General features: G+C 37.6%; 1 protein-coding gene across 1 annotated transcript in view; it reads right to left on the bottom strand.

Annotated features, from left to right (window-relative positions):
- The window catches only part of SNTG2 (syntrophin gamma 2), a 169,964-nt gene that overhangs the window by 102,690 nt on the left and 52,156 nt on the right, over positions 1-15,118 (bottom strand). Inside the window, exons 7-8 of the mRNA XM_061461784.1 lie at positions 6,959-7,046; positions 260-351 (exon numbers count right to left, since the gene is read on the bottom strand). Of these exons, the coding sequence (XP_061317768.1) occupies positions 260-351; positions 6,959-7,046 (180 nt within the window). The remainder of the gene's footprint in view (positions 1-259; positions 352-6,958; positions 7,047-15,118) is intronic.

Below are 15,118 nucleotides of genomic sequence, written 5' to 3'. Positions count from 1 at the left end.
ATGATTAAATCTTACTGTGCTCATTCTTACAAGCTTCCCAGTTGCCTCAGATTAAGAAACTAGCAGACCAGGGCCTCATGTTGACTGTTTTGTAAGTGGAGAATTTTACAGTACGTGCACTTCAAAATCAGTCAAACAAATAAGTAAATAAAAAGCCCAATAAAATTAGGGTAGTCTTACAGCCCTACACTAGCATTCTGAAGCTCAGAATGGGAAGAAAACTCACATAGCTTACACCATTTATTAATCATCTGCTTACAGTGTTAGTTGAGTTTCCATTTAAATGTAAGCCACTGTCAAAGAGAGGTGATGAAGCTCCACTGCTGTGATCACTGGATGGTCCAGGGGAACCTAGAAATCAGATAATAAAAAATAATTGCTTATATTAAAAATGTATGCATATGTAAGTTGGTATCTATTCCACCTGTAAAACACATGAAAAAATTTAAATATAGATCACCAAACCAAGCCAGAAATACTACTTCCATTTTAAAATGACAATCAGTAAAATTTTGATATGCTATACTTTATGTCTAGAAAGAAAAAAGTTAGCTAGATGTCATTTTATAGAGGCTGTGCTCATGGGAACTACTTTTATGCTTAGCTGTTTGCAGGATATAGCCTTTTTTCACTGAGAATGAGATATTTAAAAACTAATAAATTCAGTTACACGAATCCTATTAATTTAATTAAAAATAAATCCTATTGAGTCTTGAAAGTCTCATCTTAGAGTATAACTGTGGACTGTATTTATAAACAAAGCTAATAAGATGTTCCCAGGCAAGTACTAACTGTACACATAAATAAACTTTATTAATGGATATATCTTTTTCTTAAAATGCTAATTAATTTCATGAATGATGCACATTCTCAAACTGTGAAATTAAAAGCAGTCATCTTGAAATGTTGATTCTATGTTAATATCTTCAGATTACACATATATATCGATACATATCTTCCTTAAGTAGTTATGCATCATGATCCTGCTTTAGTAGTTTAGGTGACTCCAAGAAAGCTTAATACTTTTGTAACATACAATAATGGAAACAGCACAAAGTCACATCATTGTGTAATTTCTGCTTAAATGTAAAATGTTAACATACAGCACCAATAATACACAATTACTCTCAGACAGCACTTGGTCTTATCAATAAAGCACATAAAATCAATTTCACAGCATTATATTCACCATCACTGAAAACTCATTTTTCCGTCTGAAGAAGTCACCTGAAATTGCCTGTAAATCATTTTACATTAATAGGCCTGTCAAGTCACATCATGAAAGTCAGTCACATGTTTTTGCATGTATCTATTCCACATATCTAGAAGATTTAGCAAAATTCAACAAAAACTCATTTTCTCCATAACAAATCTCTGCCAATTCAGTGCTGAGGTCTCGCAATTACATTCTGAATTTTGAAATTTCAGCATGTTTTCATTTGGAGTCCTTTCAGTACAATGCTAGATGATGGCAGCAGAAGGAAGAATTATGCTTTGCTTGTGTGGTTCTTACCCAAGCACTGACTTCAGTAGCTAGCTACAATGTTTTGTAGCTACCATGTAAGTACAGTAGACCAAGAAATTCTATGTTTATACTCATTGACGACCACGGTGACTTGCTAGAACAGAAGATAACATGTAACTTTTTTGTAATAAAAGTACTAAAATAAAAAAGTTGGCATTAAATTCTCCACTGAAGAATGGGTCAGTGGGTAATTATGGGAGATCCAAGAATCAATCAAATTCCTAAAGTGGAATTATCTCACTTCTTCAGCAATTTGAGCATATCAAAAGACATTAATTTAGATATTTTCAAATCTCTAAATCCAGGTTTTACCATAATTAAAAATGCTATGTTAGAATTTTTTTTTTTTTGTCAGTAGAGAAAATTGACATCTGTTACATGGAAAACTAAGAATAAGAATAGAAAAATAAAGAAAACTAAGAATAAAAGGTGAAGCAACAAATTTCCCTCCTCCCACACCATCACTGCAGATTTCCTTTTAGTTCAGCATCTTTCTTTGGTTTTCTGAGTCACAAGAAACTACAAGCCTTTCTCAAACTATGTCACCTTCACCACCTGACTGCAAACAAGTTCACAGATCTTTTAGTCTGCTCGCTGCCTATTCTGCCTCACTCGCTCATGGACTACTCCTTCCTGGTCTTGTTAGCATTATAGAAGATCCCAAGGAAGGTACAGTGCTCTAATTTCTTCTAGGAGATTGGTCTGACTCCCTACATGGCAGCTCTAGAGCAATCAGGTAGTCTTTCCTCCCTGTTCTTACAACAAAACATACATGATGCAAAATATACTAACACAAAGTAAAGCTTATACTGTCTGCTACTGTAGCTCTTGCCCAAGCAGCTGAGACTCCAAATCATGTGTTAGGTACCAGTCCAAACTCTGGAACAATAGTTTGAGAATAGTTTGCTACACTCCATGGCCACAATACAATATCCTGATGGGTACTGATGAAAGGTGTTTGGTATATTGTGAGATTTTCAGCAATTGTTATTGCCTAGCTGCCCTCTTACCCACCCAAATAATAGACAGCCAGCCAGCCTATAAGAAATGCAAACCTACACTATGACAGGCTTCATCTCTTTAATGTGTGTATTCTCAGCTTATTCTGGCTTTTTTATTTTTTTTTTAAATTTTGAGAAGGCTGTGTCAAGAAGGTATCCTGTGGGAAAGGAGGTGATCTTTGCCTGATCATTACCTGGGCAATAGCTGAGTATGCTCATAATAAAAATCACAACACCTTACCCTGTAAGGTGAGAAGGGCTCACAGAAAGAGAGATATAGCAAGGATATAGGTGACTGCAGTTTGCAAAAGAGACTGATACGCTCCTGGGGACAGCAGGAAAAAGACAGAGAGAACTCTGAGGTGAGGGAAAGAAAATCTGTAAGGATCACAGGGGATTTTGCAGAGCAAATCACCAAGCTAGCTGACACCACAACTAAAGCAAGAATTCATTTGCAGTGGTACAGGTAGGAGCTGTTTTTAAATCTTTTTATATTAACAAAATGACTGAGATTTTACAATTTTAAAAGTTAGGCATTTTATTACTTATTTTAATAAAGCCTGGATTTTACTTTTAACTTTAAAAGCCTTAAGGCCTAGAACGGTGTCTGGTCAACTAAGAGTCCCATTAACGTGGTTGTTTATTTCAGTCATTGAATTACACTAAATCTCTAAATAACAAATAAAACTCCCAAAACACAGGTCAGCAGATCAATGTCCAGCAAGAAGCCAGCAAGACTTTATCCTTTACATCAATTTGTCTTATGATCAACATTGCTGAATGATATTGGAGACCTCCTGTATGTAAATAAAAACTCATTTATCCAACTTAATAATTATGTCATAAACACCTCCAATAGACACAAAGCTCATTCCAGAACATCCACAAAATTAAAATCAAAGGAAACACTCCTGGTGATTTTTAATTATACTGCAGGCTTTGCAACTTCAGAATATTCTCATAATTTGGTATAACTATCAAAAAAAGAAAAACTCTGAAGAGTCTGTTTTACCACAAAATGTGCTGAAGAGTCTTCCCAGCAGCAGTGAGTCTTATCTAAAAGGGTCCTACAAGCCACCCTCAGCTGTAGGATGGGTAATAGACTTAGCTCCAGAGAATTCTTAATGACAATAACCAAGAGCTGATGCTGTATCTATTCTGTAACATAGACTAATACAATAACCCATATCGCCACTAATTGCCTGACCCAGCTCAAAAAAAAAAACAGGATTTCTTCCTTTGTTTTCCAGAATCACAAATCTATCCTCTCTAGCTGACAGTGACCTTAGAATAAACCACAGGCCATGGGATAAGGAATTACACTAGCCATGGAGCCAGTCAACCCAAAGAATCAGACAGTTAATAACCCTACTGGCCCATGCTACCTTCTCATCTAGGCCTGAGAGTTTTTTGAGGAAGTATTTGCTCTATGCAAAATTATGCCAAGAATTCTGAAATATTTTATAAAATTTCTGATCAAATTCCTGTGGAAAAGGATATTTTCTGGCATAATTTAATTTACTGTTATGGACAGTCTCATAATAGTCTAGTAAGGGCCAAGGTTCCCAGGCAGCTGTGAAAGATACAACAATCAGTGCTGGCATACCACCCTGAGTTAGGGCCTCTTCCAAACAGAAACAAGTAGTCTTTGTCTCATTCCTAAGTGCTAGTTCATCAGTATTCATGCCGGATCCTATATCTGTTGCTCACAATAATGAAAGAGAGAAACAACCAGAAAAATTGGTGAGACCTGTAGGCAGGTATTTTCCTGTTGTGACATCTTTTGCTTTTGCTAGCCATGGCATGAGATAGTGTAGGGAGGAGAGAGGCATGATGAGGAAGCAGGGGAGACAGATGCTACCCGTTAATGTAATTACAGAAATAGTAATAATATGGGTTAATAGGAAGAGATGGTTTGTTTGTATTTGAAGTGAACACACCACAGTACTAAAACTGCCAGTATAGCCGCTGGTATGACTGAATGCTTGAAAGTAGAGGACTATATGCCTGAGTCTTCTGGGATGCTTGGAAAAGCCAATAGACTTCAGAATTATGAATGTATGCATGTAAATCTTACCTGCAGTGTGACTTGGGAAGTACTTTATTGCAGAGTAGAATTGCTGCTTAGCTTGTTATATGTGTCACTGGTGCTTCATGACCAGAATTCCCTTTTGTGCATGGGCTTGTGAAAAGCTCTTCCAGAAATAGGGTGGTTTGTCCTACGACTATTCTCAGTGTACAGCCCAAAACCAGACCTATTTTCCATTCTACACCTTATTTGCTTATTTCCTCAACACCAAAATGAATTTTTCTGTCAAGTCACCATAGGTATCTGACTCATTGAGCTTGGTTTTAGCCTGCATTTGATGGCTGCACAGAACACCCTAGAGGAGCAGCTGAGTTCTGTGCTGAAGTCCAGGTTCAGTTCACAAGGGTCATTTAAATTCTTCACTTGTCTGATCATACTTAACAAGTCGTTTTCTTGAGCATGCAGTATAGGACTGAAGGTGTGGGATCATGCATGGGACTGGGCAGGGTAGTATAATGCTTGCCAAAGATTTCCTCATGCTCTGCATAAAGGAGGCAAGCCTAATAACCCACCAAAAATGAGCAATTTGTATCCAAGATGTGTCTTTAAGAAGCCTTGCTTCTCTGCTGTGATTTTTGATACTCTGTGATAGCTTGTCTAAAATGTCACTGTCTTCCCTATTCCAAACAGGTTTTCTTTGAACAACAGTAATCAGGGGCAGACTCCAAATGGTGCTAGCTGGCCACAGGCCATGAAAGAGGCCCTTTGAATAAGAGTTATGGGTCTTCTAAGGTGAAAGTTCCTGGTTCAAGTGTTCATGGAAGCTACTAATCTACAGAAGTTTTGCATACACCTCTGGTCACATGGAGATAGAAGGTGATCTAGTCTCCCTGCTAATCACTGCTTCCTCTTACCAGAAGTAGCACTTTATGGAAGCAGTGCCATAATCTCAGCCACCCAGACAAGAATGGCTGCAATGCCTCCTGGTGGGAAAGGCAATGCAGCCATGATGTACCAAGAGGGCATCAATATTTCTGGACCTGTGTGAACTATTTCTGACAGTAATTAATAAGTGGTATCCCTGTTTCTGTCTTGACTTGAGCTTTTTCATTGTATCTTCTCCCCATGTTCTGTTTGAGGGGAGGGAGTGAGAGAGTGGCTGCGTGGGAGCTTGGCTCTTAGCTAAGATTAACCAACCACAAGTGGTAGAATCCAAATGTGTATGTGATGGCAATCAACAAGATGAGATAAAATTACCTGTAGGACTGTCGTAACCACAAATGAATGTGGCCACACAAAATTTAGTGGTTAAGACCCCACTACCTTGCCAGAGTCATATTTAAGCTTGGACACAGTTATCCAAGACATTATAGATATTGAACTATAGTCATCTGATTACCTAGCAGGCAAGTCAGGAAGACAAAATTTGAAGTTTCATTAAAAGGAACACTAACCAGAAAATACCTCCAAATTTAAACATAAGATTTCTCTGAATTTAGATTACATATTCAGCTGGAAATTACACATAGTAAGATCTGAAATAAAAGTTTTATCGTGAAATGTATAGTTCAGCTTAGTAGAGGCCTGTCAGGTTTGCTTTTAATAAGTCTAAGAATCTAGATTAAATGACAGACCTCATCTAATGACAAGAGCTAGACCTATGAGAACTATGATTCTGTTAGTGTCAAGAAAAAAAAAACATGCACATAGCTGAGCACAACTTACATAAATCCCCAGAACTAGACATAGTTTAAATTTGTTTTGCTTAATTTGGGAAGAGAATCATATGTAAGATAAATTAGTACAAAATTATTCAGTCTGACTAAGTTAGCTGATATATTATGTGCACTTTTCTACTTGCAACACTAATTAAAAGTGAGCGTCTTGGATATTTTTATTTGCTAACCAGAACAACCAACAACTTCCCTCATCTGCATTTTTCATAAACAATTTACTATTGCTACCTTTAAATTACTCAGTTGTCACATTATAATTCTACTCTGACAAAAATGATCAAAATGTATGAAATACACATAATTAATGTTATCCATTTGTTTGGAAAATGTCCTGAAAATACTCTTCAGTGTGAATGTATGATTCAGATGTTTGCAAACACTATTTTATTGTATTCAGGCAAAGTTTCTGTAGAACAGCTTTCAGATATCACCCATGATTGTACTTCATTTTAATGAGTTGTTCAGTTTTATTTTGAATAAACTATACAGAAGCAGTCATGCAGTATGCATTAGATCCTTACATGTTAAGCAACAAAGTACATGCAGTTTTCTCTTTCTTCCTGTAAACCACTCAAGGATTTAATTCCTATTTCTGTCACTGTCATCTTATTATAAGAATACTGCAAAGAGGAAAACAAATTACTTTTATTCATTAATTTCCTCTTACCTAATGGGAGCTTTAAAAATGATGGAGCTTCCCTGAGGTACTGAACAGTGATGGTAACTTCATCGCCAGCATTTCTCAATAGGTGTACCTGTCAGTGTGACAAATAACAGCTACTTTAAACCAAAGAATCACCAGTCATGAAAAGCACATTACTTACAATCAAATCAACATCTCTGTTGATCTAGAATAAACTCAGTATGAACATTTCTGACTGGGAACAAAAAATATATCTTGAGGGTTAAGTCACACCAACAACAGATAAGAGTAGGCAAGACCAATGGAACAATCCAAATAAACAATTTGGTGGGCAATTTGAGTTTATGTACCAGCTGAACACAACTTTTAAAAAACAAATTGATGTAATAAAACTGGCATAAAGTAGTAGGGAAACATGTTTATGAAGATAATACATTAATTGTGTGTGTATACATATAAAAAGACACAAAAAGGTATAAGTATTTGATTTGATCAATTTAGGTAATACATGAAGCACATTTCTCTGTTTCAAATACAGTCTTGACTTTTGTGACTGTCTTCATTATCTGGACGCATTTGCTAACCAGAAGGGAACACACACACACACACAAACACATATGTGTATAGAGACATGTACTAACACATCAGAATTAACTTAAAGGCATAGCTTGATACTGCGTAAGGAGCTTTTTTAAACACAGAACTTCAAATAAAATCTTGAATGGAACTTGATTTCTATTTAAGGGCAGAGGTATTCTCTAGTTTCATATTCATGATGCTCAGGAAACAGGTACTGCATTTGCTTTACATGTGGCCTGTACGCAGGGTCCAGAACCCTGATCCTGTTTGTTTGAACAGGATGCTAAGGCTTGTGGCCTCTAATCTGAACACAATCAAAGCATGCATGTATCAAGCAGAAAAGTAATTGCATCAAACTAACCACAAACTACATGTTTACTGGCCTAATGTTGTACTTGGAAGATGCTGGTGGTTGTGTCGTTTCCACAATTTTAGCAAGACACTACACTGCCAACATTATGAGATGCAGAATCACCTCCAATTTTGTAACTCTTCCTCTTGTGCACCTGAAGTAATGCTTGTACCATTTTACTGTGAGGGTAATGAGACGCTGGAAGAGTTTGTCCAGAAAAGTTGTGGATGCCCCATTCCTGGCAGTGTTCAGGGACAGTTTGGATGTGGCTTTGAGCAACCTGATCTAGTAGAAGGTGTCCCTGCCCAAGGCAGGGGGGGTTGGCACTAACTAGATGATCTTTAAAGTTCCTTTCAATGCCAACCATCCTATGATTCTATGACCTACATGAAAACATCAATCTTATGCCTGGTGGATATGAAAACCCAGGACAAGTGAAGAAATCAAGTAAGCAGTCACACAAGCTAAGAATTTTAGGATATAAAAATATTCTGGAAAAGTGTGAGCAAGAGAAGTGACTGTAAAATGCCTAGCACTAACACTGAAGAAAACATTATCTGGACATGTTCTGGTTTGACTGATTGAGTGACATATGAATTTCCCATATAAAGTACTGTTGCTAAAACCTTACTGTTTACTGTACGTGCAAAATCCGTATCTTTTAACAAAGACTTACAGTGTCTGCCTCCATCCTCCCCACTCATCTTTCAGTCCATCAAACAGTGACCTCCACTGGTAACAACTTGCAGTAGCACTAATAACCACAGATCAATCCCTGAGAGGGAACAATAACATTTCCCACTCATTAAGTTAGGAAATCCAGCTGTACAGTGGAGAAGAAAGAGCTCAATAAGGTCAGAGAAAGCACCTAACAAGGAGTCCAATCAGATTAGTGAGCTTGAGGAATGTGGGTCCAGAGGCAAATGGGTAGAGGATGCATAAGAGAAATATTAAAAAAGAACAAAAAGAAGAAAAGGTAAGTGCCATCAGCTTCAGCAAGTTTCCCCCAAAGAACCTTCATTTCCTTTCAAGTTCCTCCTCCCTGATAGACCGATTACTCTCCCCAAAAGCCCCATTTCTTGACTTTTCTTGTTCTCTGTTCAAGTATTTTTACACCAACATCCCCCCCCCCCCCGCCCCCCAGCTTAATCCACATTTAAATGATTTACTACCCAAAAATACAACAACTACTGATACCGTGCTACCTACTCACACCCAGTACTCTGATATGAGGTGTTCCAACGATTTTGTTAACAATTGACTATAAGAGTACCTGATGTCTCATTATGGAAAAAAATTCCCATTAAAATCAATATTTCTCACTAAACCACCTCAGGATGATCACAATAGGAATAACCAGGAACTGAAGCACAGAAAAATTAGAATCCTTCTTTAAGGTAATACAAAAGTGTGTCTGCCAAGCTAACAAATGTGTTTTGAGTTCTAATGTATAAGAACTCTATGTCTCCTGAAATCCTCTGCCCCTTCTCTCCTGCAATAGCATAGACTATTACTTACTAAAGGACTGAAAATTATTGGTACCTCTGCTACTTTTCTCTAACAAATATAGTTCCTCCCTTTATCTGCAGAATATTATGCATATATGATATACATAAAAAGTCTTTGGTATATATACAAAGGGTATTTATATATATATTATAATAGACCTATATATATATACACATGTGCAAAACTTTTAATCAAATTTCAGCTACCACATCATTCTAAAATTCCTCTGAAATTGTGTTGTAACTGGATGCTTTGTTTTAAATTTGCCTGATTTGAAGATTCTTGATTTCGACATTACATCTAATCATAAATTCTAGACTATTTTTAAGTGAAGGTAAGCTCAGTAGCTTAATTAAATTAAACTAGAATAGATTTAGAATATTAAAATAGAATCTTGTTTTGTGGATTTATTTTGCACAATATGCTCAGAAACTCATGAAAGTTATGTCAATTTACATAAATGTTTCCTTGAAAGTAATACTTTAATTATTAGGGTATTCATACAGTTCTGTAGCCACTTAATATTTTCATCAGCAAGATTCAAAATTAGTATTACTGAATATAGTTCTCTTTTGCAATACATTACTGATGAGCTGAATGTAAACTAAAAACCATTATGTCTTGTAGAGCTTCACTATCATTATGGCATATATAGCTAAGCTACATATGTATGTATGTATATGTACACATACATATAAAGGTTATGCTTGCTATGTTAAAAAGATAAAATAGACTTTTGTAATAGTCACATTGGATCATATGTGAAATACAGTTCAGACACAAAAATTTGCATGCTTTTCATATGTATAAATAAACTGATCTAGAGATGAAAAATATGAATGATAAAAATTGAATAAAATGTAAGTATATCCTTGTATACAATTAAATTAGACTGCAATAACTTTTCAGTCTCCAGTTGATTGTCTTCCCAAACTTCATTAATATCAGCATTAGGCCTTGAAATGAACTGATGTTCTTCTTTTAGCCCTGCCACACCACCTAATGACTTTGCACTATTTATGCTAAGCTAAATTGCAATGGAGCCTTCACAAACACATCACACTCTTTTAAATGTTATTAAAATGGTTGTAAAAGACAGTAAATCAATCTTTTTTGCCACACTGTACTGATAGAACCACTGAACTTTGGAGTCATTGACCAACAAAGCTAATTGGAAAAGTTTTCTATGAGTATATGTATAAAGTTAGTGAATGATTAATTACTTTATTTTCTTAAAGCCCCTCATGTAATTGATGTAAAATCCAAGCTCAGGCCAAGTACGTATGGCTGAAAAAAATTCAACAAGTAGCACAGAGGGGTAACTAATGACTATGGATCAGTCATTAGAAAATGAACATGAGCCGGCAGTGTGCACTTGCAGCCCAGAAAGCCAAACGTACCCTGGGCTGCATCAAAAGGAGCGTGACCAGCAGGTCAGAGATGATCCTACCCCTCTACTCTGCTCTCGTGAGACCTCACTTGGAGTATTGTGTGCAGTTCTGATGTCCTCAACATGAAAAACACATGCAACTGTTGGAACAAGTCCAGAGGAGGGCCACGAGGATGATCAGGGGACTGAAGCACCTCCCATATGAAGACAGGCTGAGGAAGTTGGGGGTGTTCAGCCTGGAAAAGAGAAGGCTGTGAGGAGATCTCCTAGCAGCCTTCCAGCATCTGAAGGGGGCCTGTAAGGAGGATGGGGATGGAATTACATTAGGGACTGTAATGATAGGATAAGGGGTAATGGGTTCAAACTTAAACAGGGGAAGTTTAGATTGGATGTAAGGGAGAAGTTCTTTAATGTGAGGGTGGTGAAGCACTGGAATGGGTTGCCCAGGGAAGCTGTGAATGCTCCATCCCTGGCGCTTTTCAAAGCCAGGTTGGACAGAGCCTTGGGTGACATGGTTTAGTGTGAGGTGTCCCTGCCCATGGCAGGGGGGTTGGAACTAGATAATCTTAAGGTCCTTTCCAACCCTAACTTTTCTATGATTCTATAATAACAATAAATAATTTTAGCTTCCTAATAGGTATAAACATTATATACTAATGCACTGCTTTGTGGTGCTGAAGCTTTTGCACAAGTCCAGTAAGTCCAAAACTAAAAAAAATATAGCTTTTGAGTAACATTTACTGTTTCACTGTTTCCCTACTGTAGTATTAATATAAAAGGAGAATTGTAAAAGTGTTAAAAACAAACAAACAAACAAACAAACAGACAAACAAACCACAGTTGATTTCTGGGCATCTCACTACAAGAAAGACATTAAGGTGCTGGAGCAGGTCGAGAAAATCAGGCAACAAAGCTGGTGAAAGGTCTGGAGAATAAGTCTTATGAAGGACAGCTGAGGGAACTGGGGTTGTTTAGTCTGGAGAAGAGAAGGCTCAGGGGGAACCTTATTGCTCTCTATAACTACCTGAAAGGAGGTTGTAGTGAGGTGGAGGTCAGTCTCTTGTTCCAAATAGGGGTCAGGGGAAGTTTAGGTTGCATACGAGGAAAAATTTCTTCACAGAGAGGGTGATCAGGCATTGGAACAGGCTGCCCAGGGAAATGATGGAATCACTGACCCTGGAAGTGTTCAAAAATTGTGCAGACGAGGCCCTCAGTGATTTGCTTTAGTGGTGGTCTTGGCAAAGCTGGGGTAATTGTTCGACTTGATGATCTCAAAGGACTTTTCCAACTTAGCTGATTCTATGATTCTATGAAATACATCTACTGCAGCTGTGTGTGCCTGCACTTACTTGGGTGTTCATATGTGTGAAGGAGAAAAGGGCATTAAGGAAAATCCTTGCTTCTCATGCTAGCTGTCTGTCCTGGGTTCAGCAGTAGCAGTCATTTTTCTCCTTTGTGGTAGCTGGTGCGCTGCTGTGCTTTGACTTCCAGCCCGGGAACAGTGCTGGTGGTACCGATGTTTTCGGTTGTTGCTAAGTGATGTTTACCCTGACCAAGGACTTTGTGAGGCTCATGCTCTGCCAGGGAGGAGGGGAAGCCGTGAGGAAGCAGAGACGGGGCGCCTGACCCAGGCTAGCCAGGGAGGTATTCCATACCACAGCACGTCATGCCTGGGGTGGGGGGGGGTAACTGGGAGTTACCTGGAAAGACACGGGCTTCTGTGTCGGATTCATTTCTTGGCCGGTGGTATCGTATTCTCTTCCCTTGTTATTTTCCCTTATCATTGTTGTTGGTGGTGGTAGCGGTGGTGATTTGTGTTGTACATTGGTTGCTGGACTGTTCTTGTCTCAACCCGTAGGAGTTGCACCCTTTTGATCCTCCTCCCCGTTCTTCCGGGAGCGGGGAAGGGGAGAGTCCTGGGGGGGGGGGGGGGGGGGGGGGGTGGCCTCAATTGCTCTCAGCCTGGCACCACTCACTGGGAGTGAGTGAACAAGCTGTCTGGCTAGGGTTTAAACCACGATACTGTCATGTACAGATTTTGCATACCTCTTAAATGCATTCATCGAGACAGGGTTTATTATGCTTCTGTTTTTCATATGCAATTCTCAAGCATAGAACAGAGAGAATGTTATAAATGGGAGTTTGTAGGTCTCACTTAGCTAACTACAATCTAGAGTGTGCAGGGAAAAATATGACTCTCATTTTAGGAAAACCAAATAGCCTTTGCTGCCTCACTTTTACAGCCAACACACATTTTAAGGACAATCTATATATAGCTATAGGCAAGCAAGTCAATGTCACCATTCATATCTGATGTGCATTCTTTTTAAAATTCTGGTGCCTTGTGTTTACTGTGGCTTACTCTAACCCTTCAGACATATCTGATCACTAATATTCACACTGATTAGGGGTTTAGGCAGGGGTTTGGCCATTTCAATCAGGTTCTGCCTTATTATAGATCAGAACTGTAACAGAAATTAAAACTGAAAAGGAGCATGCTTTTTTTGTATGAATTCACCCATATGGCCCTGTTTTGAGAGCAGAAATCACATAATTTAACTTTGATCATTTAAAAGACTCAACTTTAAAGTAGATGTTAATATTTTTTCTAGAAATCAGTAAAAATCTTTGGATAAGCAGGAATCATCACCCACAGGTCTCTATCTCTAACTATGGAGAGTCTGGAATTTTACATTTTAAATATCTAAAGTTAGATGAAACAAATCCTATTTCACATGTACAGATGAAAATTTAAAATCAAATACCTATGTCAGATTAAAAGTCTGAAGCAAAAGTTCTGAAGTAGAAGAAAGTGAATCTCCAGATAAATGTCTGATCTTGAGGTATATGCATTTCACAAATAAAACACTTGAAATTCAACAATGTGCAAGTCTTGACCTTGACAAGTACCTGGGTGCAAGATTATGTACAGGCTTGTAATGCAACAGGCAAACAACCAAAAAGTTGTAGTAAAACATATAAATTAGAGTATGTCATATAATAGTTAAAAAAATAATGAAATCTAGAGAACTAAAAGTTTTTTAAAAATTCCTAAACCTTCAGAATGAAAATGGAACAAAAAGCCACGGCTAACTATTACCTGAAGCATGAAGATCCATCCCTGAGAAAGTAACACTGCTATCCTTCAAAAAATTCTAAGACTATCAGAGCATTACAGGGACTTCTCCCTGGAAATTGAAGTCAGTCTCAACTGTTACCAGTGTACTATAATTGAAAAGAGTTGAAAGCCACAGAACTCACGATTTTAGATTAAGCAGTATGTTTACTCATCTAGTGTTAAACTTACAAAACAGAAAGAATTGTCTCAGGTATCAAAAAATCACACAGACGGAAATGGCCAAATTAACAGAAAGCAAACATAACATTCTTAGTTTAAACTTTATTAAATCATTACTGACATATCTTGTATGTCTCGTATGTCAGCAACACACACTATAGTATCAAGCTGCCACTTCCAGTTCAAATGCACAACACGTATCTATCTGAGTATGATTGGAAACACATATGTTTAAGTGAAATCAGAATCTGTAGAAATGCAAACACCTCTATCCCAAATGCAGGCCTTTTCAAGCAAACAAATTGGAGCAATCTAACCCTGCAGGTTCATATTCTTCAAATATATTTGAAAATCTTTCTAGACGATAGTTAAATGGTTGTGTTTATATAGGCTCCAATTGGCACAGATTGAATTAAAAAGACTAAATACAGGTTTTCATGTATCTGTTACTGCTTCAATTTTCTTTGTCATTTTTTCTTGTATTCACAACATACCTGCAGCATTCCCAGAAAAGGATTTTATCTGACAAAAAGTGTCTCTGAGGAGAAAAGTATCAGTCAGAAAATTTCTACCATCTTTTAGTGGCAATGGTATTAAATGAAGGTAATTTCACTTGAATGATGACCAGCATTTATTGAAGGCTGTCTTGTGCTACTGAGTGCAAAAGTTAAACCAGAAGCTTTTGAAGTTATCGCACCCAGCAGCTCAGATGCTGCATTTGCAATTTAGAAATTGTTGACAATTTGGGCACTGTTTCTTTTTCTTACAACAAACTTTTCCATAATGACCCTTTTGTACTAAGTCTTCTTAATCTAACAGAAATTTCACAGACATCCAGAGTTAATACAGGGCTAAATGTAAGAAGCACCAAGAACTACTTTTATTGTCTACACATTCACTGCTTAAGTACAAGACAGAAGTCCTAGACCTATGGGCTGATCAACAGACCACACTTCACTCTGGCTCAAGTACAGAATTTATTTGTAATCATCCATATGTTCACTGTTTCAGGCTTAAAGAACTGGGGCACCTAGAAAATAAAAAACATTCGTCTTT

This window comes from Pezoporus flaviventris, unplaced genomic scaffold, assembly GCF_033815535.1.
Source record: "Pezoporus flaviventris isolate CSIRO_AGI_PZ_B2104156 unplaced genomic scaffold, CSIRO_AGI_Pfla_v1 ptg000031l, whole genome shotgun sequence".
Taxonomy (NCBI): domain Eukaryota; kingdom Metazoa; phylum Chordata; class Aves; order Psittaciformes; family Psittacidae; genus Pezoporus; species Pezoporus flaviventris.
Note: the sequence above shows the minus strand (reverse complement) of the source record. Positions and strands in the feature narration are given on the sequence as shown.